Genomic DNA, 25,731 nt, shown 5'->3' on the forward strand with positions numbered 1-25,731 from the left:
CAGTATTAACAGTTCCTTTGTGGAAGTTGTTTAACCGGAGATGAAAAGTGCATAAAAGGGAGATGTCAATGTTAATGCAGGTGACGCATGATGTCTGTGTAGCTTAGGCTTACTAATTCTTTAATTGCTCCACCTTTCAGCTCAATGTCTCTTAAAGATTTAACTCCCCTTTTGTGTTAGTAACTGAAACAATATTATTGTGTTGGCTTGTAAAGAAGATTGCCCGATAAACAATGGATTTGTTGGTACGACCTACAACCAAATAACTTAAGTTGTCGCTTATACAAAAGTTAAAATTCAAATGTCTGGTTTTTCAGTTAAAATTCATTGTTGTTTATACATCTAAAAAAACGGGGGGGGGGGGTGTTGACTGTCTGACCCGGCCCTGATTAAGCTCAATAAAAGATGTTAAAAATTAGTCTACCTGTAGACTGTCTGTTTTTGTCCTGATTCAGCCCTCAAAAAAGACATTGAAAATTGGTCTATGTTTAGACTGTCTGATGTGGTCCTTGTGTAGATCAAAAATAGATGTTAAAAATTGGACTGATTTTGTACTAATTTAAATACAGTAATGAAAATACGGTCTAATACAGCAAATGTGGAAGTTTTGTGAACATTTTGATTGCTGTTTAAATACTTAAATATACAATATAAATATACACACTGCTTATGGACATTCTTTGAATGACCACTATAGATCATTTTAGATCAGTTCCAATATTACACACTTATATTCAGATATGTGTGTGTTGTTATGGGACAAATTTAAACTCAGGCTGACCCCGCCTACTGCGCATGTCCGCGAGAGAGGGAAAGCGTCACGCCAATGCTATGAACAACAGATTTTGAACGTTCAAACCGGTAACTTTCGGTAACTTCCTGGAACTTTCTGGACCCTTCGCTCGGTAGACTGGACCACTAACATTCTAAAGGAAGCCCTGTAATTTGGTGAGTACAACATTTGCGGTGTCATTATTGCGGTAAAAAAAAGGCAGTATTATTTTTCTTTTAGATGTATTGCTGATGTATTTGAGGCTAAAATGTTATACTATGATGAACATTGTTTCGCTGTGATTGGAAAACTAGTATATCCCGGACAATTTGAAACTGTTTTTAGTAACTTAAGTGCCACTGACATGCGCGTGCTTGATGCTATGCTGAGTCATGGTTAAGCTAGCGGTAGATAGCTAGCTAACGAGCTTAGCTTTAAAGTACTTTAAAGTAGCATTAGCTAATGGTGGACCAAAAGGAGAGACCTCGGGGTGTTTTGCTGTGGGGTTTTGCTCGGGGGCGTTCACGTTCAACTTGCCTGATACGAGTTCCCGTCAGCTGGCGTTGAGAGCCTCTCCTCACTTGTTGGTTAAACTCACAAGCCATAACCTAAAAATCTGTTTGTGAACTTAATATTTACCTTAAGCCCAGTAATAAACTTAAAGAAGATCTTATGCTCAACTGTAACATCAAACAGAGATGATTTAGTATTTTTTATGATCATATATTAACGCAGAAACACTCGGTTTTTAGAGGGTCCTCTACAAGGTAGGCTACTGTTACCATGCTAACAGACCAGAATCACTTTCAACCTCCATACACTCAATTGAAAATTAAACGTTTATTGATAAGGTGAGGTTCAATTACAATTGGTGACAAACTGATGTTGGGGTTTTATGATTTGAGGTTAACCAATTTAATGTAAATGCTACCAAGCCTACTAAAGTTAGCTGCTTAACAGTTAGCTAACATTAGCTTTTTTCATCTGTGCTTTTAAGGTGGTAGGGGAATAAGCCCAGTCATGAAAATATTATAAATACTATGTGAAAGAAGCTTTTGCAAATTACATTGCTGGCTAACTAATTCAATAACATTAGCTAATGGAGGTAATGTTGATGAGCAAGAAGGCTGAGGAATAATCACAATATCCATGAATCAATAAAAGTCTTACAATAAAGATAAATAAATAAATAAATAAATAATGGACACTGACAGAAGCATCAAATAAACAAACAAAAAAATTCACACTCATATCACATCACTGAGTTTCACAAGATAAAATGTTTTCATAGTCCATAAATCTGTTGCTTTTTTTTAATTTGTAAAAGCAAGAGACTAAAGTGTTGTGTTTAAATCCGTCCAGTAAAGATTGAAAGAGGGGTGTGAATCTAAAAATGTTTGTTTATGGATAAAGAATTTCTCTATTAAAAAAAAAACAAAAAACTACTAATGTAGTTCAAATCATTGTAACAGATTACATATTTAAGGGTAAAATCGTGAGTGATATTACAATTATTGAAAACATGAGAACTTAAATTAGACCAAAAATTCATTGTTTTTTAGCACTCTCATCAGCCTGCCCACAGAAAGAGCATGAGACTTCTGGTTGTTATGTAACATAGGCTGTTAGCAACATGTGATGAAGTTAACACAACAAGCTGTTTTCGGTGCACATCAACCACACTATTATAAATATATACATATAAAATATACATTTGAATGACACTCTGAAATTCTCCATTTTTTTAACAGACATCTTGTACCAATGTTGTCCATTATTGGCAATCTAGTGGCTGTAAGTACTGAAATCTGACCTTAAGTGTAAGTAAGGATTTAAACTGCATGGTCACTTAATTAGCTACACCTACAATCTAATGCTATCCAATACAAACATACAAACAGCTCTGCATAAATTCTGCCTTAAAGGGGAATAACAGCCATTAAAAAAAGAAAAAGAAAAAGATATTATTCAGAAGGCTATGTAACATGATGGAGGAAATACTAGAACTTGCTCATGAATTTGCATATTGCCACGGTGTGCCAGAAAGAAAAGTCTTAAAAGGCATTGGATTAATTAATCTAAAAGTAAGGTCTTAATTGGTATTAAAATCTCTTAAATAAATCTTTCCCATACAGTGGCAGCTCACCTGTAACCTGCTCGTGGGTGGTCTGGCAGTGGAGGTTATGACCCAAAAAATAAGTACTGGAATATGTTTTATGTTGTTGTTTTTTTTAAATTAATTAATTAATTTAAAAAAAAAATTATCTAGTTGATATCCCCCCTTTTTTGTTTTTGTATTCAGCTGATGTGGTGGGTAGGGTACATAAAGTTTTTTTTAATTGTACATAGTTTTAAACACATTTTGTTTGTTATATCAATAAATATTTTATAAGTACTTCTTTATCAGTTGCCTCATTTTGAGGAAAAAAAAAAAAATGTCATAATCAACCATGAATTTATCAACCATCCTCCTCACAGTATATGTATAACATTTACTGTGTTACAAATTTAGTATTATATTGTCAGTAAATGTGGGTAAAACACAGCCGTTGCTTATCCTGTGCGAATGCACTCCATGAAACACAGATGTAGGGGGGGTTATTTCGACTTAACATGAGGTCCCTAGGTAATAATTGTCCCGTGCAAATGGGCCTTATGTCTGTGTTGTGTTTTTGGCCGCTGTGCTATCCTTCTATATCTCCTTATTCTTTGTCTTTTTACCAGTCCACACTCCGTAACATGGTCCACGCTGGACTTCTGGACTCCAACCCAGCACCCCCTCGTTCCCACACCAGACTGAGCTACTGCCACCAAACTAGATCTACGAATAGTAAGGGCCATTTTTATTTTCTTTAAATCTGAGTTGTGGTTTTGGTTGGCCGCTGTGCCGACTGATCTGTTTGTTTATTGATCATGGCCGCCGTGTCATGAAAATCCATCTCTCATCTCTGTAACTATCCCTTATCTCTCGTTTTACCTCTCTATCTCTCTGCCTATCCCCATTCCTCATCCTTCTTTATCTATATATGGCCACCATGCCCTGACTATCTCTCTATATCTCCTCTAAGTGTCATTTACATTTTTCCACCTTAGAATTATGAGTTTCTATCTGCATTCTGAACTGTTTTGAGACACTGAGCCTCAAAATTTTGCATTCCAAATATCAAAAATGACAAGAATCTTATTTGTTTTCTAAATAAAAAGTCCAAAAACACATATAACTTTTATGAAACACCTCACATAATGTTAATATGTTGTCACAGAATAAGAATAATACCTTCATGTCAGATAAAACCTCACAATGCTGAAGTGGTGATTTGTGTTGTGTTTGGGTGGTAAGATTATCTGTCACGGCTGCCGTGCCATGACTATCTGTTGTCTATCTGGCTGGATCTATTAGTTTAGATCTATGATACCATTGCTGTCGAAATTGAATATTACACTCTCTTATTATTTATTACACACACACACGCACATGCACATGCACACACAGGACCTATAGACATGCATTAGTTGCAGGGAAATGTTAGACTGATGGAGCTGACACATACTCAGAGCTCCAATCAGTTAGAGCTTCAGTGCCTTGCTCAAGGGCACCATCCTCCACTTTCCACATCAAGTCCCTGCAGACTGAGCTATCCCTACCCAGCAAGGTCTACAAAAAGTAAGTGCCATTTTTATTTTTCATGTTTGTGTTGTGTTTTTGGTTGGCCTCCGTGCCGACCGATCTGTTTGATTATCTGTCATGACCGCCGTGCTGACATGTCTGTTTGGTTATCTTTAATGACTGCTGTGCCATGACTGTCCCTCTATATATCACCCTTCAGTGTCTTTCTCTCATCTTTCCAACTATATCTCTAGTTATCGCTATCTCTGGCTCATCACTCTTGCTTCTCACATAAGATATATAGTGTTTTTATTTTCTTAAAATCTGTCATATGTTTTTGGTTGGCCGCCGTGCTGCTGTATCTCTTGGAATGATCTTGTATGGCTGCCGTGCCATGACTGTCTGTTATGCTTCTACATTTTTTTTAGCTTGAATCAATATTGATGCAACAATATAGTTTTAATTATCAATCTCTCAGTGGGGACATTCAGTTTTATCACTCTTGTAATCCTTACATACACAGATATACCAAAAATACACACATTGACAAGCAGGACTTGTAGGCATGTCAATAACTGTGGAGTGATGTCAGAGAGATGGAGCTGCTACATAGTGTGAGCCTCAAGCTATTAGGACTTCCGTTCTTTTTGGTTTTCACCATAAGCTGCTTGTGCATTCCACTAACCATGCTACCATACTACACTGTCAGAAAATGAGGTACATTCATGTTCCTTAAGGTACAACTGCTGTTGATGTACCTGTCAAAGGGTCATAGTTGGTCCATAACATACTATCATGTACTGTACTTTAGATAATGTACTGCTATCACAATGTGATAGGTTGATTCTGTCTGGGAAGTGTAACTTAAACAGGGAGAAAGTATACATATAAATGATTCATTACATTACCCTGAAAAATGCTCCGTGATTTTGAAATTTTGTGTTGATATAGAATATGTTTTTTTTTTTATGTGACCTTTTACCTGAATTTTAATGTAATAATGCCATAATTGTATGATTACTTAAAATTATATGGGATACATTTTGAAAGTGTGAAAAAGAATGTCACTGCTATATTATGTAAAGAAAATTAAGATAATTAAATACCCCGGTGAAAAGCTGTTGGTCACCTAAAGTTACAAATTTTACACATTATTTCTGACAGTGTAAAGATATGATCCGTCAAAGATGCAGTGCGTATTCTTCTGGATGTTGTCCGCATCCCTGACAAATACTGATGTCTGATATATTAAACAGGATACGTCAAAAATGCAGTCAATATATGAAAAATACAACAAAGATCTTTAGCAGATTTGAATTCAGGATATTCTGTGCATATTCAGGGACATCACAGATGCAAAAAATATATGGTATCATATCCGCCCGGGTATCAGGTACATTTATATCTTGATATCAGAAACAGGATACGTCAAAGATGCTGGTAATATATGAAAAGATCTGACACATTGGTCTTAAGCAGATTACATTTTAGGATATTTGAGGTATATTTCCCGGATGGGTATCCTGATTTCGGATTTTTCAGTGACTAATTTTGTCCGTTTACAGAGATATGTCAAGATAGGATCCGTCAAAGATGCAATTTGTATTCTTGTGGATATTGTCCGCATCTCTGACATATACAAACATATCTGACTTTGGATAGCTCCGTATTTTCTGGTCGTTTGTCCAATGTAGGGTGCCCCTTTTAAAGCTGTATCATAGCAGAGCAACCTAGAGTGATGACTTCAATTGAGCACTTTTCCTTCTATGTTTTTTGTCATCTCTATCTCTCCCTCACCAAAAAAAATGCAGCCAAAGAGAACGCAGTCAAAGCTGAAGGCAATCACAGCACCATTCTCACATGAGCGAGTGTTAGATGTGGGCCTGCGTGGGGCAAGTCTAAGAGCTCAATATCTCCAGCACATGAAGTTATAAAGAAGACAGAAGCAAAGCATCCTCTGTTGTATAAAAGTCATACATCGCTCGCAGGCACCAAAACACAAAAGAAGTTGAGCCGTGAACGTATTATGAAACAAGATTGGAGAGTGGCAAATTGGTAATTAGCCTCTACGTTGCAAATGAGCATTACAGTCTTGCTTATGACTTTCCTCTCTGGTCCCCAAAGCCTCTTCTATTAATTTAGCTCTGAGGGGCCATCCATAAACAGGCTGAATAAGCTGTTAGCCTTAACGACGAGTGCAAATGAAGGGCTGGCTAAATATGCTGAAGGTAACAGAGATAGCGAAACATCCAATAGTCAAATTACAGTGAGAAGAGAAGGTAGAAGGTAGGAATAAATTAGTTTTCTCAGGTATTGCTGGAATAATGCATATTTCTTGTGTAATTCTGTATCACTTTAAAAAGAATTCCAACTATTTCCTTATAGCTATTTTGCATTTTGCAGGAAAACATATTGCCCAATCAAGTTAAAAAGTTAAGTTAGTCATTAATGTGCAGGTTACATGTATTCTCTAAATGCTTTAATGGCGAACCAAAACAGTTTCATATAAGATTTTAATCCAAATTGAAGAATTCAGAATTAATTTTCTCCTGACCAATTTTGTTGTTATAATTTATTAAATATAATTATTTTGTACACGACATAGAGAAAATAAGCTCCAATCTCCTAAGCTTTTCCGCATGTACCGGCTTGGCACAATATGCTTGTCTGGCATCGTTTGTCACATATCATGTTCTGTCTCCCGGCTTTAATGGAAATTGCTCTGAACTCTTGAAATTCTGTCTCCCTCCCTCATGAGGTCAGTTTCCTGCCTCCAAATTCATTCAGCCCTCTGGTTGTCTTGCATAAGAACAAGTACAGCCTATTACTCGCGAATGAAAAGGAAGTAAGACAGAAACTTCCAAATTAATTTACAGTATGAACACACCTTACAGGTAACTGACTTGAGTTTGATGTAATTACTCCAGAAACCATAAATGGCTGTAATTGAGAAAAAGCCTACAGCATACAAGGATAACGAATGGCGAGATAATGGAGGCAGTGAAAGTCTTAGCTATTCAGATTGATGTTAGGGGGAGAAATATCTGGCTTCTTTGAGATGGGCAATTCACGCAAATACACCTCACCAACACTGGTAGCACTGCTGCCCTGCGCTTGCCCTCCCCTAAGCATGGCGCTTATATTCAGATGAGCCAGCCATTAGCTCTAAGTGGTCTTTACCCCCAAATTCTGCCATTTCACAAATTAGCCAATTTTCAACATTAGATGTTAGCCAGTGGCTAGGGTCAAAAGGTCAGCTGTGGTAAATATGAGGTGCAAACCTGCAGTTAAGGGGATTAATAAGGGCTCGTTCAAAAGCACTTAAATGGAGCGTGCGGCACGTTTACTGGAAGAAAAAAGATGGGTGCTGGCTATTCAGGATGAGTGACATTTCAGCTTTTAAAATGTTGGAAATATTTCACTGTGACTGAGCTATACACTGACCTCAACTGTGGATGGCGCAGGTTTTTAAAGCCATCTCTTTCTGCTGTGGCCTACATAGTGTCCTAAATGGCCACTGCATGGTTTAATGCAATAGACAAAACAGCATTAAGCTTTTGCTCTGTACCAGAGTGGGGAGAAAGGCTTGTCAGCCCCTGCAAAGTAGACTGGAAATAGAGAGAGAAAGAAAGAGAGAGAGCACTCTCACATCCCTGCCCTTCCACTCCATCGAGTATGCACCAGGGCAGACGGACATATGGGTGACGCTACATTCTTTAAAGAGAGTGAAGCAAATTCCTGACCCTCCCTTCCCGCCCCCATTCCTCTCTCCCGCCCCGTCGCTCACAAATTGCCCGTTCGAATGTCAGCCCTCCTCTTTATCAAACAAGTCCATTGTCTGCCAATTCGTGGGGCACTGACAAGAAGAGGCTAGCAAACTGTGGAACCTCTCGCCTGTGAATGAGCGCGTGTGTTTTTAGATATGCTCACTAGCTGCCGTATTAGCAGTCAGCCTTTTTTAACATGGCGGCACACAGTCAGACACACAGCCAGAAAAATCAATACAGCTTTGCATGGGCCTGACCCACATACAGTGAGGCCAGTCACTGCCTTGGTCGAGGCTGTTTTATTATTTTGAAAGCAAGTGTGTGTGCGTATGGAGAAATTTGTGCATGCGCCTACAAGTACGGCTGTGTTTGCAATCTTGACTTTATGCATGTGTGCAGAATGTGTGTGTAAATACATTTGCGTGTGTACGTGTGAGAGGTTATGTGTTTGTTGACTTGGCTTAGAAAGAGTGCAAGTTTCTTTGTGAGTATGTGCACACATTCATGTGAGCGTGTGTATGTGTGTGTGTGTGTGTGTGTGTGCGTGCGCGCGAGTCTAAACGTTAAGTCCGAGTGGGTGTTGAGTTCACACAAGCCCTTCCTGCTGCCTGACTTCACTGTCACTGATTGCAAGCGACGCAGAGCTAATAAAAGAGCAAAGCTGACTGTCAGCAGCGATTAGGCTGGCTACACAGACAAGACAAAGAGAGGGGAGAGCATGGCGGCATTAGCTATGGTCATTAAACAACTTGAGTCAAGAAGAAGACTAACCTGGTTTATTAAAGGGGAGGAGGGCAGCAGTATACAGCAGTTTGTTATAATGTTGCGACCACATTTTACATCCAAATTATAATTAAGTACTTCAAGTTTAAAATGAATTCAGTTTAGAATTTCACTAACAAAGTATACATTCATGTAAATATGCCTTTATTTAGTAATATATGCAACAGCAATTGTACCATCTACTGTGGGAACCCTTAACTGGTTAGACAGGGCCTAAAAAGTTACATGATTTTAAGTAAATAAATAAATAATCTCCAATTTCTACAGGATCTTGGTGGTGTTTTTGCAAGTGAAGGTTTGCGTTCTGACTTTAAGCCTATTCAGTGCTTGTTTGTTCTTGTTTGAGACATATATAGCTGCAGCCACATTCTGTTTGAAACCTACTCAAAACACTGATGATGCACTTGAGCACTTGATTTGCTCTACAAGTAAAGAGATATAACTCTTGCCCTTAGCCAAACTTAAACCACCCTCTGATAACCTAACAATAAGTAAATGCCAATTTAACATCCAGACCAAGGAGTCCCAGCTGTCGTTTTTGTAAATATATATATTTGTAACAGGAAAAGGAAGTGAATGCATTTTATAGCACTGAACTACAGGTAAGACTTGTTTATTTGCAGCCACAAACTACACCCACCAGCAGTACGAGACAAATCCATAATGCAACGGTTGGTCAAACTCTGCTACAGTGCAACTTGTAGTAACTAAATATGAGGCCAAAACGTAGCAATGATATATTTCAGCCATTTACCTCATTCAATATAAATGAAGATGTTTGCCTTATAAGTAATGACATGTAACCCTTCTCTTTTTTGCCCTAACCTATCTCTGACACTTGCTTAGTTAAATGGTCTTTCTTTATCAACAAATATATATATTTTTTTCTTTTTCTTCTTCTTTTTTTTAAAAAAGAAAATAGATAGGTCTTGGAATCATACAATTTCAAAAAAGAAAATATATATATATATTTTTTTTACAGTTTACGGATGTATACCTCACTTTAGGATTGGAATAAAATCTTTTTTCCCCTAACCTAAGTTCACTAGTTCACTAGTTCAGTGCTAACTAAGCATTTTCTTCTGGGTTTCTGCTTGCTGACGAAGGGGCAAAGGGGGCTTATTGTGTAGGTATGGTGGGCGAATCATCTGGCTGGCGGGCGGTTCACGTTGTGTTCAGGGGTTTTTTTGCAATAGGGAAAAGAAGTGATGTCAGTTTATGGTGATGAGCTTCAGGTGAGTCAGCGTGAGAGTTGTATTGAGATGCACAGCTGCAGAGTATTGTGAACTTGTGTGTGGGCGTATCTGTCTAATTACACTATCTATGTAGCTCCTAATCCATACCCTTTTTATTTTTGCCATAACTGCCATTGGTGATTGATGGTCTGGTGACATTTTCCTTGTGGTTGTATTGGACTTGAAATAAACAAAAAACATCTCTCTCTGTCATTTGTACACTTACAAACTCAGATCATTGCTCACAAAAACACAGACATTTTTATTTCCACCATCTTTTATACCCTCGCTCATTGTTTCTTTTTTATTTGTTGGCTTGTTTATGCACATGCAATAATACACAAGCACACACACGGACACACATGGAAACACATTGACTCAGTTCCAAGATTTCTTCCAGTGGCTGGCTGCCTTTGCGGGTACCTGTAGATCTCCTGACAAGCAGGTGGGGATTAGTAAGTCTCCTCTGTTTGCCTTTCAGCAATGTTAGCTCTCTGGCTGGCTGGTTCACTGGCTGGCAGGAAGGTTACCTCACCATCTCTGCCTTTTTCAATTCCCCCCTCCCCTCCTCTTACCATCATGCATACCAATGATATAATCTCCAGATGAATCAAATCTGAAAGCTACCCATCTGCTTTTTTTAAGATTAAGGGGGTACAAGTTATGTGTGCAAATGTGCTACTAAGAATGGGAGAGAGTGTGTGTTGGTATTGCAAAGAAGGCAGCCGTCAACCAGTTAAGGAGGGCTCCTGGCACATCAGCACTTAGTGAGACATTTATGAGCAAAACTAGCAGCTACGTTCCATCTTCAGTGGCCTCTAGGATGAAATGGAAGCTTAAATCTGAATCTGTTGATGACAGCATGGATTAGTAGAGGGAGACGAGACATGACGTAGAAAAGAGAGAGAGAGAGAGAGGCAAGCAGAGTGAGCAAACAGCACTGACAGGGGAAGCAACAAAACATAGTTTGGTAAGATATACAGTAGATATAGAAACTGTAAATTTGCTTTCTAAAGACCATATTTGTTAGCCTGACCAGGCAGGTGATGACATCTCCAACCCTCAAGTCTCACACTTTACAGCATTCTGTTTTCACTGTTTTTTATGACTGCTAAATGTATGAATTAAAAGTCATTAATATGTCACAGACCTGGCTCCTAGTTAATGAACCTGAGAATATATTGCTATTTTGAGTTCCTGGTTTCTGCACTGTAAAAAATCAGCATCCTGCTTAACACTGTCTTATATATGATAAAGTAAAACCCAAGTGGTGAGACCTCTTAGATTCAAGGGACTGCCAGTGATATTGGTCAAGAATACTGTCTTTAAGAGGCTGTGGCATATTCATTTTTTAAGCCAGGAAGTGCAAATATAGTGGTATTGTGAAAATAAACAAGGGACTCCTAAGGGACCCTGTCGCTCGTATACCACTTGCTAAAGAGAATGGGGATGGAGTGGTGGTACTGCTTTTTGTACTGTGGGGTCTGTACATAATTAGGTTTGTGCATCCTGATTGGCCAGCCACTTTTATGCACATTTTAATGTGCGAATGCAAGCTTGTGAGAGGAGGAGAGTACTATCCATAAAATTATGTATCAGAATCAGAATCCAGTTTTATTGCCAAGTACATTTACATATACAAGGAATGTGACTTGGTGTTTTGGAGCAAAACAATTAACATAAAGGAAGAATTAAAAAATAGTTAATTTAAATAGAATAGGACACAAGATTTAAAAAAATATAAAAGCTATTTAAATATATAAAATGACAAAATAGAGTAGAGGGTTCTTCTTATGCTAACAGAACTAGGGGTTCTGAAATAATAACCTTCATTATTTTTTTTTAAATAAAATGACCTATTGTGACAACTAGAAAAATGACGTCCTCACAAAATTCTACAGACACAAACCAGAGACCTTGGGCATTCAGAGGATGCATAGCTTAGGTATATTGACAATACGGGTGGTTTCTGATGTTTCTATGCTCATAGGTGCATAACTAAATCATAGTTTTTATCAAAGATATGTGACTAACTTGACACAGTGCTGATCTGCATCTCACATTAATCTCCATATTCCCAAATTTCAGATGATGTATATCACATCTATGTGGCATATACTGTTGTAACCCCATCCTGTCCTCATCTAAAAAAGACAAAAAGGTGTCCTGCTGAGTGTTAAGTAACACAAGTGTCTGAAACAACAAATGTTTGTCTCCTGCATTAAAAGAAAACCCGTCTTTCTAACTTTAATTTAACCATTCCCACAGAGGACAAAAAAGGTAAAATAGGAGGAATGAAGGTGTGGATGGAAGGATGCAGGGACAGACAGATGGAGGTAATTAAAAGTAAGAGGTGACCTGAAAGCCCAGACAGGAGGCAGTAAAAACAGCAGTTAGAATTGCATGTGGGAGTTCTTAGGAAAACATGTAAGTGACATGGAAACGATATCCTTCTTTTAAACTTTGCCACAGAAATGATACCATAACCCTGATCATTTAAATTGTGTTATGATATTCCGATGGCACAAATAAAACTATGCTTTTCTTTAGAATAGTGATATACAATGCATCCTCTCAAATTCACCTAAAAGCTACTAATATTGAAAGAGAATTAGAATAACTCAGATATGAAAGCTCTCTGTACAGTGGGAAGACAGTGTCTGAGTAACACAATATGAAATGTTAAAGTTTTTTTTTTTTTTTTTTTTTTTGCCCCTGAGGCGATTGAGCCCAAATAAAATGAAAGAATAGAACATTTTTTAAAATTTAGACTCTGCCCTTCTGTCATTTATACATTCACATATAAATCTCAAATTTCTTCTTCACTTTGATTAAAAATGAAGTAACAGCAAAAAGAAAAGCCCTGCATAAGAACATTTTGAAATCCTTTTGTTGCATGTACAAAAAGTCAATGGGGGTGGATTCATTTTTTAGAAACCATGCATGTCAAGTTGGAGTTGGATCTTCTCTTATTCCCTAACTGATTGTCGTCTCCTGACATATTTGTCACTGTTTCTTTCACTGTCTCTATTTTTGGAACTTTTTGCCTCCTACAATCTGCAGACATAAGCAAATGTGCATGAGGCATGCAGACACAAGTTATCACACAAACAAAAGCCCATATAAAATGCACATGTCTGAGATCCAGGCGCACTCACAATCATATAAAAACAAAAAATGAGTCAGAAACATGGACACACACACTCACACGCACAAACCCAAAGCCTGTTTTTCCAGCTTGTGCTAGAAATGACTGCCAAGAAGCAGGGGTATCCCACAAGCCCTGTAGCCAAGAGACCAAGGCTGATAATCAGATTGAAACTTTCTGTGCGTGTGTGTGTGTGTGTGTGTGTGTGTGTGTGTGTGTGTGTGTGTGTGTGTGTGTGTGTAGGTGAAAGAGGAAGAGGGTTTTTTTTCTTTGCCATTTGCGAAATATAAGTGAGAATCTCTTGCCCATGTGTGTTTAGTTGACGGTACACACAAAATGATGCGTTGTTGTTGATATTTCTCATTTGTAACTTGTGTGTTTACCACATGCACTAATTTTATGTATCTGGGCTCGAAAGCAGCAAGTTTCCTGTTTGTTTTCATATGCATGTGGGTTTGGCATTAATGTACTCGCCTCTGCTCCCTGATTCCCTGTCAATAACCTGCCTTTGAAGGTCCAGTCTTATTGCTCGCCTTTTCCCTCTGTAGGTCACCATCCCTGGGAAGAGGTTGGCAGCCCCCCCCCCCAAGGCTTGCCTCTCTGGGGGTCTCCCCAAAAGCACCTGAGGAGGAGGCACTTCTCCTCTTTAGCAGTTATACGAAGCTGAGTCTAAATATTCCTGCTGCTATAAATTGATGTTTGTAGACATCTCACACTTGTTGCACTGTAGCTTACTATGCCCTTTTATGTGGACTTTCACCAACTGGTTTGATGAAATGTAGACGCAGGTATTTATTACAGATGGTAAGGTGAGAAAGCAATAGTGATCACTCTTTAAAGACTTTAATGGGCTGGCAGAGGTTGGAATCGGGAATGCTTAAAGACAGACTCATTGCCACAATTCAGAAAGCCAAAGACAACTGTGCTTTGAATTTACTGGGCAGAGGAAATGCAGCAAACAGTAGACAGCAAAGGAAGAGAGTTCTCACTTTTCTGTCTCATTTCTTCTTTTTGTCTCCTGCACAAACATAGACAAATAAAATAGCTTTTAATTAGTGCAACAGCTTCTTCTTCCTGGGATCCGTAGAAAAAATATGTCCATGTGTTTATGTTAAAAAAAAGTATGTTAAGGTAACATTTCATACATATGCACATACTTAACAATTGTTCGTACTTATAAATAGAAAAAATAAAATTAAACAATGTACTAGTGCTAAATGTTGGCACAGTACATTTCTGAAAATTATAGATATGCAACATTTTTACATTATTATGAAGCAAATATGTTGAAACATGGTTTCAACAATGCAGTGGTCAACATCTGGTTTTGTTTAGGCATAAAAACACTTTATTATGGTGAGGAAAAGATCATGCTTTGGCTTAAAATTCTTGCTTTGGTGACAAAATAATGCCTGGAAATGTTGCCAATTTCCCACTAAAAATGCTCACTTTTGTTGTTTCTCGGCCTCTTGGTGGATTACAGCTTAGCAGCTGTCTTGCTGAAGTGGCATGCCATTCATCATTTACCTCAATCTCCCGAGAATGAACTCAGTTATATAAATGTCATCAGAATTCCGTCACTTAAGAAAGGTTGATATGATTTGTGTGAAACGTACAGATATAATATATCTGTGGTATGCAGAAATGAACAACACTTACTATTATTATTTCATACACATGCATTTATCTGTGATGGTGACAGACACAGAGAGAATGGGACTAATACACAGCAAGTCAAATAGAACATACAATAAAGGCAAAAGACCATAATTACTGCTTTGCTCTTTGGCTCTTTTATGGACATTCACATTGTTCCAGTCGAGCAGCTACCTTTATCAATGCACAAATCTATCCGATTTAGCATAGCTTGCAGCAACAGAGAAAGTGAGAGTGAGAGAGTAGCTCGCCTATAGATGACGAAATGAGTCATCAGCCATAACTGACATTACTGGTTCCTTCTGGTGACTCTGATTAACTTTTTTCAGTGACTTTGTTCAGACGCAACCATGAAATGCTGCAGTGAAGGCAACCATGAAATGCCATTTTATTTCGTATTAAAGACCGAATGCAGCCACAGTGCGTATTGGCGCTGAAGCCCCCTACTGTGCACTTGTTCATTGGATTGCATGAAGCGAGTAGAATGCTACTGCTGCATTAACTAATTGACACTTGAAAATATACCAAGTAAGAGAGGCATCCTATGAGCATGATAGACTTGAAACCACTTTAGCTTTTGCCTTTGCACTCACTGTCACACAATTCATATTTGCATCATTATGCTCTTACAATATGCTGGTGTAGTTGCACAGACACACCTAATGAATGGTATCAAAACGTCTGTGCCTATAGTGTTTATCTTTTAAGTTCCTTAAAGCCTTATACCTTAAAGCTTTCTGTCAAACTGAAGTTTAAAGCCCAAAGATCTATTTTGTTTGCAGCACTGGCGCGAGCTCTGTCAATACAATACACACAAACTGAACCAGATACACAAGCAACCAAGTGCACACACACGCATGCATGCATTAAAAATACACATTCACAATATCAGAGCTCAAAACATTACCAACAGACACTTTTTGAACTGCTCCACATGCACAACAAATCAATACAATTATCTTTTGTTCTTGGGATGTGTTTTCTTTCCCCAATAAAAATCGAAATATATTTTTATATGCCTAACACGCAGCGGCAAAATGTTCAATGACAACACAGTGTCTGGGGAACGAGGGAAGTCTTCGTCCCGGCAAACAAATACGTGCATGCTATTTTCTGCTCCTCCAAGATCAGATATTTGGGGCAAGGTGTTCACAGTTTCCTCGTGGGTCTCTCGGGGGAGTCATGTTTTGTGCTTCGTCTTCGGTCTGAGATAAATGAAAAACCTTTTGACTTTCCCTCCAAGGAGAGAGTGCAAGCAGGGAGGAACTGTGAGCTATGCTGTGGAGAATGCAGGAAGCCTCCAACGGAGAGTAAAAGGAGAGACGAGGGGAGAGCATTAATAAAACAATTTCTTCTCATTATAATGCTGTTCGGCTTTCTATTTTTATTTTGCGTTGAGGAACCTGCATGTCACTTGAGTTGGGAATGATTTGACACAGCACCCTTTGCCACAGTAGCATATTGTTGCATTTTTTTGTCATTACTCAATGTCACTTTTTTATGACATTCCATAATGTCATATATTTGCCTGCTGAAATAATAAAACAAGTTGCATATTTCTCCAATGATTTTGTCGGTACCAGATTTAAAAGCACGCCGTTTTAGTCAGATTATCAACAGTGCTCCTGTCAGTTTGGCACACATGTTTTCCAAGCAATTCCATGGGGATTGGGTAACGGAGAAGTGCTTGTTTTAGCATCGTCATCTGGTCTTTTGTTAAACTCTCTGTTAGTTTTCCAGCATCTGTTGTATTTGGCCGGTAAACTGCCCATCAGTCTGTATGCTGCACCATTAACTTGACTTTGTTGTTGGCTAGGTAATGTCTACTCACATGGGCAGATTTTGAGACAATGGGCCCCTGGGCACAGATATGCAAAGGCCCCACCACCTTTCTGATGCAGGAGCAAGACACATAGACTTTGTGGTGGTTTTGCTTCTATTTTTGTGGATTTGTGTATTTTCTTTTTATTTCTTTTATTTCCTTTTGGTCTTTTTAAGGTCATTTTGTGTATTTATGAGGTCATTTTGTGTCTTTTTGAGGTTACCCTGTGCCTTTGTGATCATTTGATGTCATTTTGTGTCAGTTTTTGATCATTTTGTCTCATTTTAAGGTAATTTTGTGTCCCTTTTTGTTCATTTTGTGTCTTTTTGAGGTCAATTTGTGCCTCTTTGAGGTCATTTTGTCTCTTGTTTTTTAGGTAGTTTAGTGTCATTTTTTGGTTCCCTTGTGTCTCTTTGTTGTTTCTTTTGTGTCTCTTTGCAGTTCTTTTACATCTCTTTGCGGTCTCCTCCTGGTTGATAAGTGTTAATTTGAACATTTTACAGGTGAAGGCCAGGAGGGCCCCCAACATTTTGGGTTCCTGGACCTGTGCCTGGTAAACCCGATCAGTAATACATCCTCTCACCATCCTTTCAAAGTACATCCATCTCTCCATCCTTCTTCTTATCATTCATCTGTTTTTCTGTGTGCTTGACTGTCATTGCCACATCACTCCATCAGTCTGCATCCAACCGTTCCCCTAGAGTGAATAAGTAAAGATAAGACTCTAATGTGCTGACAAGAAGTTGGTGATCAAGTGGAGGTGCCAGCTTGTGCCAGGCAGTTGACGGATATTGATGAGGTACTTTTAGGGTTACTTTGACACTCTGAATTTAAGTCTGTTTCACAGATACAGTCATCACAATAATAATAAAAGATGATTGAAATGATTATGGGAAAAAGTTGTGTAACTCAAAAGTACTGTTTGCATTTGGCTAATTATTTTAACTGTGCTTAACATGACAGAAAGGTGTTTTAGGATTTAGCAAGTAATTATATGGCAGCTGTTTGGCAGAGAGTCAGCAATAAGGGCATTTTGCCCAACATTATATGTGCACTTTCATTTGCAAAGTCAATATGTTAGAGCTTTTTTGCTTTTTAATATTGGCAGTTAGATAACAAAAGCCCAAAATAGAAATGATCAGAAAACATTGTCATTAACAGTTGACTTCATTTTTGATCATTCTAAGGTGGGGTTTCTGCCTCTGGGTAAGATTATCCAGCAAGCTAACCAGCATGTGCAGAAACATTCACTACGCTTACATGCACAAAATACTCGGCGTGGGTTTTACTCTGAAAAAGACAATAATCCTACTCAGCTATTTACATGGCAAACGAAAACTATTATTCCTCTAATACTCCCATTTACATACAGCCCTGCATAGTCATGCCTTAACTTGTCTTTTATTACATCAAAATATAGAACAGCGAAGAAGCTGGAGCCTCATTTTGCTATTTGCTTCAAAAAAGAATTTTCAGAATTTCTTATCAGTAATGAACTTGTTGAGCTGTATGAACACAGCCTCCCTCTTTGATTCCTTTAACCGCCCTATTTGGTCATATCCAAAAACCTGTTGATATCCAAGTCTTCCATGTTTAAAAGTAGGCAGTGTTTATACCTCTGACCAGAAATGTTGGCTTCTTTTTGGGCATGCTTTACCACAGTTTTGCAAGCTGTTTGCAAGTTGGTTTGTGTACAATATGTCCATGACAACAAACAGAGCTGACTGTAAACAGACAAGAGGCTATGTGTCACAAATTGTGGTGAATACCTCTTCTGAGATGCATATACCAAATGCACTGTATGTCAAAATAATGCAAATAAAACCCAAATAACACTGGCATATCTTACATATCTTACACGAAAATGCCAAATTTAGAAAAAAGTCCTAATTTGGAAGATCAAAAAGGAATATGCTGTTTACATCACCCATATCAAATTCAGAATATAGTCAATATTCTACAAAGGGTCCATTTAAACTACGGTAGCTGAGATCAGCGTTTAGTCTAATGTTACCCAAAAGTACAGGAGCAATGTTGACAGACTTTTCACTTAATTTTGCCATGATGTGCAAAGCTGTCAGCCAATGATCCTTCAGTTGTAACCAATATCTGACTAGGAATTTATATAAAACACGCAGCATTTATATTACAGTTATTCCTCACATAGTCATCAACACACGTTTTAATACCTAGATATCACAGAGTAACAGATATATGTACAGCCAAGCATGGGGTGTGTAATCTGTGTGTGTGTGTGTGTGTGTGTGTGTGTGTGTGTGTGTGTGCGTCTGCATGGGTGTGTGCATGTGTGTGTGCGTCTGCATGGGTGTGTGTTTGGAGGGTGTGAGGGATGCAGGGTGAAGGGGAGAAAAAAAGAAAGGTGTGGCGTTATTAACCGACTTGTTGCCACCTGCCAGAATCACAGATGGGTAGCGCTGGGCCATACCTAAGTATGTTTATATGTGTCACCTGACGCTGAGGTTTAAATCAATGAAAAGACTGACAGTTGACCTTAAATCAAGATGAGCATTTGTGCAATCTTCCCACCGTGGTGGATGACATACACACACACACACACACACACACACACAAACTCGTCTCCACCTTTGATATTATGTGCTCTCATGTTCTCTCTCTCACACACTCTGTTTCTCTATTTCCACAGTAGTTATGCGTCACCTTCACCTGTTAGTCATCAGTGTCTCAGACTTCTACTCTTTCTGCAGTGTTTGGTCTAATATGATTCAGATTTGTCTTTACTATTCAGTTAAATAATTCATGTTTGGCAGTATAGAGGACATGGGTATGGCCTTGCAGCCAGTTGCATTGCAGAGTTCCAGTAAAACAAAGTATGGGAATTAAAAAAAAAAAATCCACATTGAGTTACCATTTTTTCTCTGTATTTTGGTAAATATACAATAGCATATCATTATGAATGTCAAAGCTAAAAAAAAAGTTCTGAAGAGGAATTATTTCGTCACTGATACAATGAAGACACTTCAGCATCTTTCACTGTTGTGAAAGACTCAGCCATTTATTTTCTCCATTGCATAAAGACTGGGAAGAAAGAGGGTTGAACAAATGCCACCTCCATCATCTTCATCAAAGTGTCCCTAACCACATGTTGAGAGGAGAGAAATCCTTTAAACTTGCTCAAGTGGAGGTGTACGTTCAACTTAAGGCAGGGCAAAAACAGCATTAAAAAAGCTCAATGTTCCCCAGTAATCCAATCGCATCACACCAGTCCCTAAATCTTTGTCAAGGAAATGCAATTGTTATAATGCGTTTATTGAAACTTGGGCAAGGTTTTATTTAATCATGCCGCGCTCTAACAGCACTGGCGGTAGATGAGAAAAACACACAATCTTTCATCACACCATCATCCTTGGGAAATCCAATTTGTTGCTGTTCCTCTCGCCCTGGTGCGCACCACACATGTGATTGCTACATGGTACAGCTTAGAACATGGAGTAAACTCTGTGTTAATGTGTGTTGCATGTGTTTCTTTCGCCTTTTATGTTCTATTGTGCGTCATAGTGGTTTCATTTTTCTGGTGATTATCAGAGTAATTCAGTGTGTTGGGAAGGTAGAGGGTCTCTGCTGAGGAAACGTGTACATGGCTGTATGTGTGTGGAAACCTTGATGAAACTAACAGCGCAAAGTCACACATTGAGAAGTTTGCATCAACTTATTCATCTTAAACACAACTATTATCTTATTCATACAGTTCTCATTGTGTGCCACCTTTATCGGATTTCACAGGGGATCTGCTTGTTTGCTTTACAACACAAAAGAAGATTGCTTTACTGCACAACACAGAACTAAAGCTCTTTTTTCTGACACATTTTTTTTTCACATACCCATAATGCTAAATAAATTCAAAGATTAAGATTTTTTTTTAAACACATTTATTACACATACACAGGTATGGGAAGGGCATATTAAAATTGAAGACATGCTAATCTGCATTGCCAGAATAACCAAGTTATCAACTATGGTTCACAGCTCCCAATTCCTGACATTTCTTCGAACAAGCTGATAGGTTGATCCAACCAAGCCGTTACTTCCAGGGCTAAAAATGAACCAACACGGAAGTACTAAAAACTACAGTTCTTTGAATGGCCACTCTGGGCTGGCTACAGAAGCGAGGCAATGCCCATAGACCCTCATATTAAAAAGCCCAAATTTAGAGAGATTTACAGAAATAAACATGTTTACAGCTGGCTACAAAGAACAGTTTTGGTCTCTATAGCTATTTCTTTTTTAAACAACTATGCCATTGGTGAATTTCTTTCACTGTTGAGATTTCATTAAGGCTTAAAGTTCGACATGATAAGGGCAGGACACTTTTAGTGACAGACTTTCTTCCGATAGTGTCCTCTGCCTCTCAGTCAGATCCACCCCTCGCTCCTCCACAGCACAAGCCAAGAAATGTGGAACTCGAGGTCTCAAAACAGGATTCCACAATCATATGTGTAATGCCACATGTGAGGTTTGATAAAGACATTTAAACATTATACCCAAAAAATGAAGTATTAAAGAAACAGCCATTGGGCATCTGGTTGGTTGGTGAGTAGTTCAGGCATCCCACATACAAAAACATTGTCCTTTCCACAGCAGCTGCAGGTTCGCTTTCAGCTCATAGCCCTTTGCTGCATGCCATCCCCCCTCTCTCTACCCCTTTCACACTTGCTCTATCCTGAGAAACAGCCATACAAACATCTCCAAATGATCGCCTGTACACGCATAGGCAACCTGACGCTGCTCAAAAGCTTTGTGTAATGGTGCTTTAGTCTTCCCCAACATTAAAAACAATCTCCTGCTCAGGAGAGGCTGTCCTAGTATTACAATGAATTATTTATTTATTGTGTGTTAATTTTAGGAGTAATTACTGTTGCTCATTCAGTGTGGGCTTGTTGTTGAATTGCCTCTGAGTTTAAACTGAATGGACCTGTGCTGTAGGCCTACTCTGAGTAACACACACTTAGCTGTCTGCCTTATTTATTAGAGTACAGGAGTCCTGCCTGGGTGATGACTGAAATACGGCCTGGGCTGTACTCTCACTTAATGATGGCATTTGTTTGTGTGTGTGCATGTGACAAGGAAAGACACTGACGAAGAGTGTGTTTGTGCCTGTTTATTTACATGTGGGCTTGAATGTGTGTTGGTTAACTTTCTGGGCCATAAAATGGCACGGAACTACGGAGAGAAGCTGCTTGGCATCAGTAGCCACCACACCCTGGCAATGGAAAGACTTGTGTGTACACGTGTGTGTGTGTGTGTGTGTGTGTGTGTGTGTGTGTGTGTGTGTGTGTGTGTGTGTGTGTGTTTGTGGTTATATAAATGTATTGTGAGTGCTCCTCAGTCCTCCACCTGCCAACCTGGCATCATTTTCTCCCTCTCTCCTCTTTCTCTCTCATAAAATTTGCCAGATGTTACAGATTAGTCAGCATTTCACTTTGGCTCTAGTCTTAAGTCAAATGCCATCACCCCGAGCCACCCCTAGGTAACCATAAAGGCTTGAGGTTAACCAAATGGAGGAGGGCAACAAAATATAGTTGGGCATTGTTTGCAGATGGGGGACCTTATGGTTGTAAACCAGAGAGGCTGTAATCCAGCTGTGTTTTAAGCCATTACTGTGATGTAGCCTCAGAGAAAAGGAATTTTACTCCAACATTTCAGCCAATCGTGTTCTCCTCAAAGCTTCGTGATGTGGTTGACAATATGTTGAAGGCAAACAGTGGCAGTTGGCAATTCTCTTCGTCGAGGGACTGATGGTGTGTGGAGTGTTACTGACAGCTTTGACCTGACACTGTTTGTTAGGTGTTCCCATAACAACATAATTGACATCTGTATTGACTCTGTAAAACACATAGGCATCAATTTTCTGTGCTATAAACTTTTAGCTTGTATGTTTTAAATCTAATGGATCTAACATGCTGGCTTATTAGTTTTGTCGTCCACCTACATTGAGAAATACTTTAAAAAATGTTTACAAGAGCAACTTATGCAACAGCTTAAGTGCATGATCCTCGTCTGAACTGTTCTACAAAGGACAGCACAGGAAAAGCTTCAAACCATACTATTGTATGTTGTAGTTTGCAGGGAATGCATTTAAACATGACATAGTGACCCTGCCACTTGATGTTGTAACTTTTGAGTATCATAATCATTTGACCTTCATATCCCTCCATTGAAACATTTGCTTCAATTCTACGAGCAGTTGTCCTGCTGATAGTCATCATTAAACCACAAAAGTAGAAATAAGCATAAGGAAAGGTAATATGTGTACACAGTGAATTTCAAAATATATGTAAATATAAAGTGAAAACATATTTGTACATACAGTATATTAACTTTAAAAAAAAATTGAATATATATTGGAAAACATTTGCTAGCAACATATGATACCATATAAAAATTAATCATATATATTTTTCAGCATATGTACATTTTAGGCATTTTATTTATGTTATAAATTTACATCTTACATATTCAGAGGATATCTGAATGTGATGTCATATATTGCCTCATATATAACATATATGGCAGCATCACTCTTGATATAGGGGCATATACAATATGTCATACATTACATTTCTTCATGGGTTGTGACCTTATTGTTATAGTGATAATTATGATGTTAAGTATTAATAACAGCAGTGAGATAACAAATAGAAATGGTAATGACAGCAGAACTGACAGTTGCTGAATCAGTACTTAGGCATCAAATATCAAATATTTTTTATGCTAGCAGTGGTACAAATGATAATCATTTTCATTTTCTGGTCTTTACTCTAAAAAGAAAATCCACATTGATTAATTAATGTGTGTAAATAAACCATAAATAAATATATGTGACTTGTTTCTGACCAAATGAACTTAAGTATTTGATCTCCACAGGCCTTTACACTGTATACAACACTGTGTTGCTTATGCATACGGTAGAAGCAGCAGAAAACAATGGTTCTTATATTGTAGCTCGTAAAACAGTTTGTATGAAAAGATGGGTTGCATCTAATTTGAATATCTCCTCAGTTTGTTTGTTTTTTTTGGTTTTCTTTCTATGGGAAGTTCGACAAAGCTCAGTACTGTTCCTAATACAACTGCAGTTAGACCAAGCACATGCATATTAACAGACAGTAAGCCATTCAAAAGTAATGATTTGAATGGGAGATTCCCCTTGCTGTCCCCTCATAATTCCCAAATCTGCATGGTATACAAGTTGCATGGAAAATAAAATCAAATATCTGTGGAGTGGTACATGCTGTATGTAAATAAGTTGTGGATACCAGCTTCTTCCTTCCAGTAGCTCCACACACTCATGCAGAAAAGAAGATCAACCAAGTCTGCGACCTTATTAATCTCCCACCCAAACATCACCACAGGCACACACACAACAATGTATTCATGGTTACGTGTGTGTGCGTGTGTGTGTGTGTGTGTGTGTGTCTGTCTGTCTGTCTGTCTGTCTGTCTGTCTGTCTGTGCGTGTTGCTGAGGTTAGATTGCAAAACAGGTTCAGGTCAAAGAGAGTGTGTGATGTTCAGTGTATAAAGTGTGTGTATGTTTGCACAACTGCAATGATGTGAAATGCGTGTTTGTTGGTGTGTGTGTGTGTGTGTGTGTGTGTGTGTGTGTGTGTGTGTGTGTGTGTGTGCAGCATTAAGGTGCTTCAGATGTTCTGGAAGCTCAGGCCCTCTGGCTTCAGCCAGCTGGAGTTCTCCAAATTAGCCCAGTGCTTCATTATGCGGCTCCTGTCTCCTCCTCTTCCCTAACCTCCCCTCCAACTCTCCCTTCTTTCACATTCTCACCTCCCTCTTCTTCCTCACCCCTACCCAACAGCTATCTTATCCTTCTTGCTGAACCTCTCTCCACTGCCCCAGTCTCCTTTCTCACCATCTCATTTTCAACTCCCTTTTTTCATTCTTACTTTTATCTAGCCCCCCTCATTTAATCTATAACCTCACAAATTGTACCGGGTCTGTGATCTCTTAGAAAAATCTTCCTCCAGAGTGATCTCAACAAGTTAAAACTCAAATAGAAAGAAAATGATCAAAGATGTTGATGCGAAAATGATCGACACAACTACAAAACTCCCTATACCTCTCAACAGTTGCAATAAAGCACCTGCTTTCCCCTCTCTTCACCCTTCTCGTCTGCTCTCCCCCTCTCGTCCCCCCTTCCCTTTCCTCCCCCCAATCTCTCTCTCCGCCCTCCTCTCCCACACCTCCCTCTCCCCTCCGCTTTAGATATTTAGCTCCAGGTGAAACAGCGAGTCGACCCTTATGTTGCCTCTGTCTGTGAAGCTTTTGTCCTTTTCCTCGTAATTGCACTAAGGCTCAATACAGAGTGTGTGTGTGGCTGTCTGTGAATGTGTGTGTACTGTACATGTCAGAGAGAAAGACAAAAACGAGCGGAGAATCGGGGGGTTGTAAGTTGTTTGTGTATTTGTGTGCGCATGCACTTGTGTTTGTGTGAGTCCGTCTCCTTTGCTTTTCATCTGTTGCCTATGGTGCAATCCACAACCCCACTCCCAACCGGCTCCCTAGTACCCACACACATACACACACATACATACACACACTCATAGCCCTGCAGTGAGGTTGTTAGCAGGTGTGTATAGTTTATGTTAGCATTAGCCACGTTAGCCTAGCCGCTATGCCCCCCAGTGAGTCTCTGTCTCAATGGAAGCCAGGGATTTCTTTTCATTTGAGGGCTGAAGGGAGGGCCGTGATTGCGCGCGCACAAACACACACACATACACATGCACACACACACACACACATTGGGGGGCCTGAGGGAGGGCCAGTAACTGAGCCACCAGCCAAGGGAGCTGGACCAATTACATTGTTAGGATAAATGTAGCGTCGGCTATGCATGGATTGTGGTACTTAACAGCCGGCGCGAAAAAGAAAAACCCTCCCTTCCCTTGCCTTCTC

The 25,731-nt window shown here is 39.0% G+C and overlaps 1 protein-coding gene across 4 annotated transcripts in view; it reads left to right on the plus strand.

Moving 5' to 3' along the window:
* The first annotated feature begins 810 nt into the window (after positions 1–810).
* The window catches only part of LOC148186021 (uncharacterized), a 38,105-nt gene continuing 13,184 nt past the window's right edge, over positions 811–25,731 (plus strand). For 2 of the 4 annotated variants that reach the window (XR_015775352.1, XR_015775351.1), the window contains exons 1-2: positions 811–948; positions 3,497–3,602. Coding sequence is in view for 1 of the 4 variants with exons in the window: in XM_088071946.1 (XP_087928072.1) it covers positions 2,537–2,566; positions 3,497–3,602 (136 nt within the window). In the remaining 3 variants the exon portion in view is untranslated. Of the gene's footprint in view, positions 949–2,523; positions 2,567–3,496; positions 3,603–13,860; positions 14,331–25,731 lie in introns of those variants that run through there. The other 2 variants (XR_015775353.1, XM_088071946.1) reach the window with 2 other exon arrangements.

The sequence above is a fragment of the Plectropomus leopardus genome, chromosome 21 (genome assembly GCF_026936395.1).
Source record: "Plectropomus leopardus strain MGB_pleo_1.0 chromosome 21, ASM2693639v1, whole genome shotgun sequence".
Classification (NCBI taxonomy): Eukaryota; Metazoa; Chordata; class Actinopteri; order Perciformes; family Serranidae; genus Plectropomus; species Plectropomus leopardus.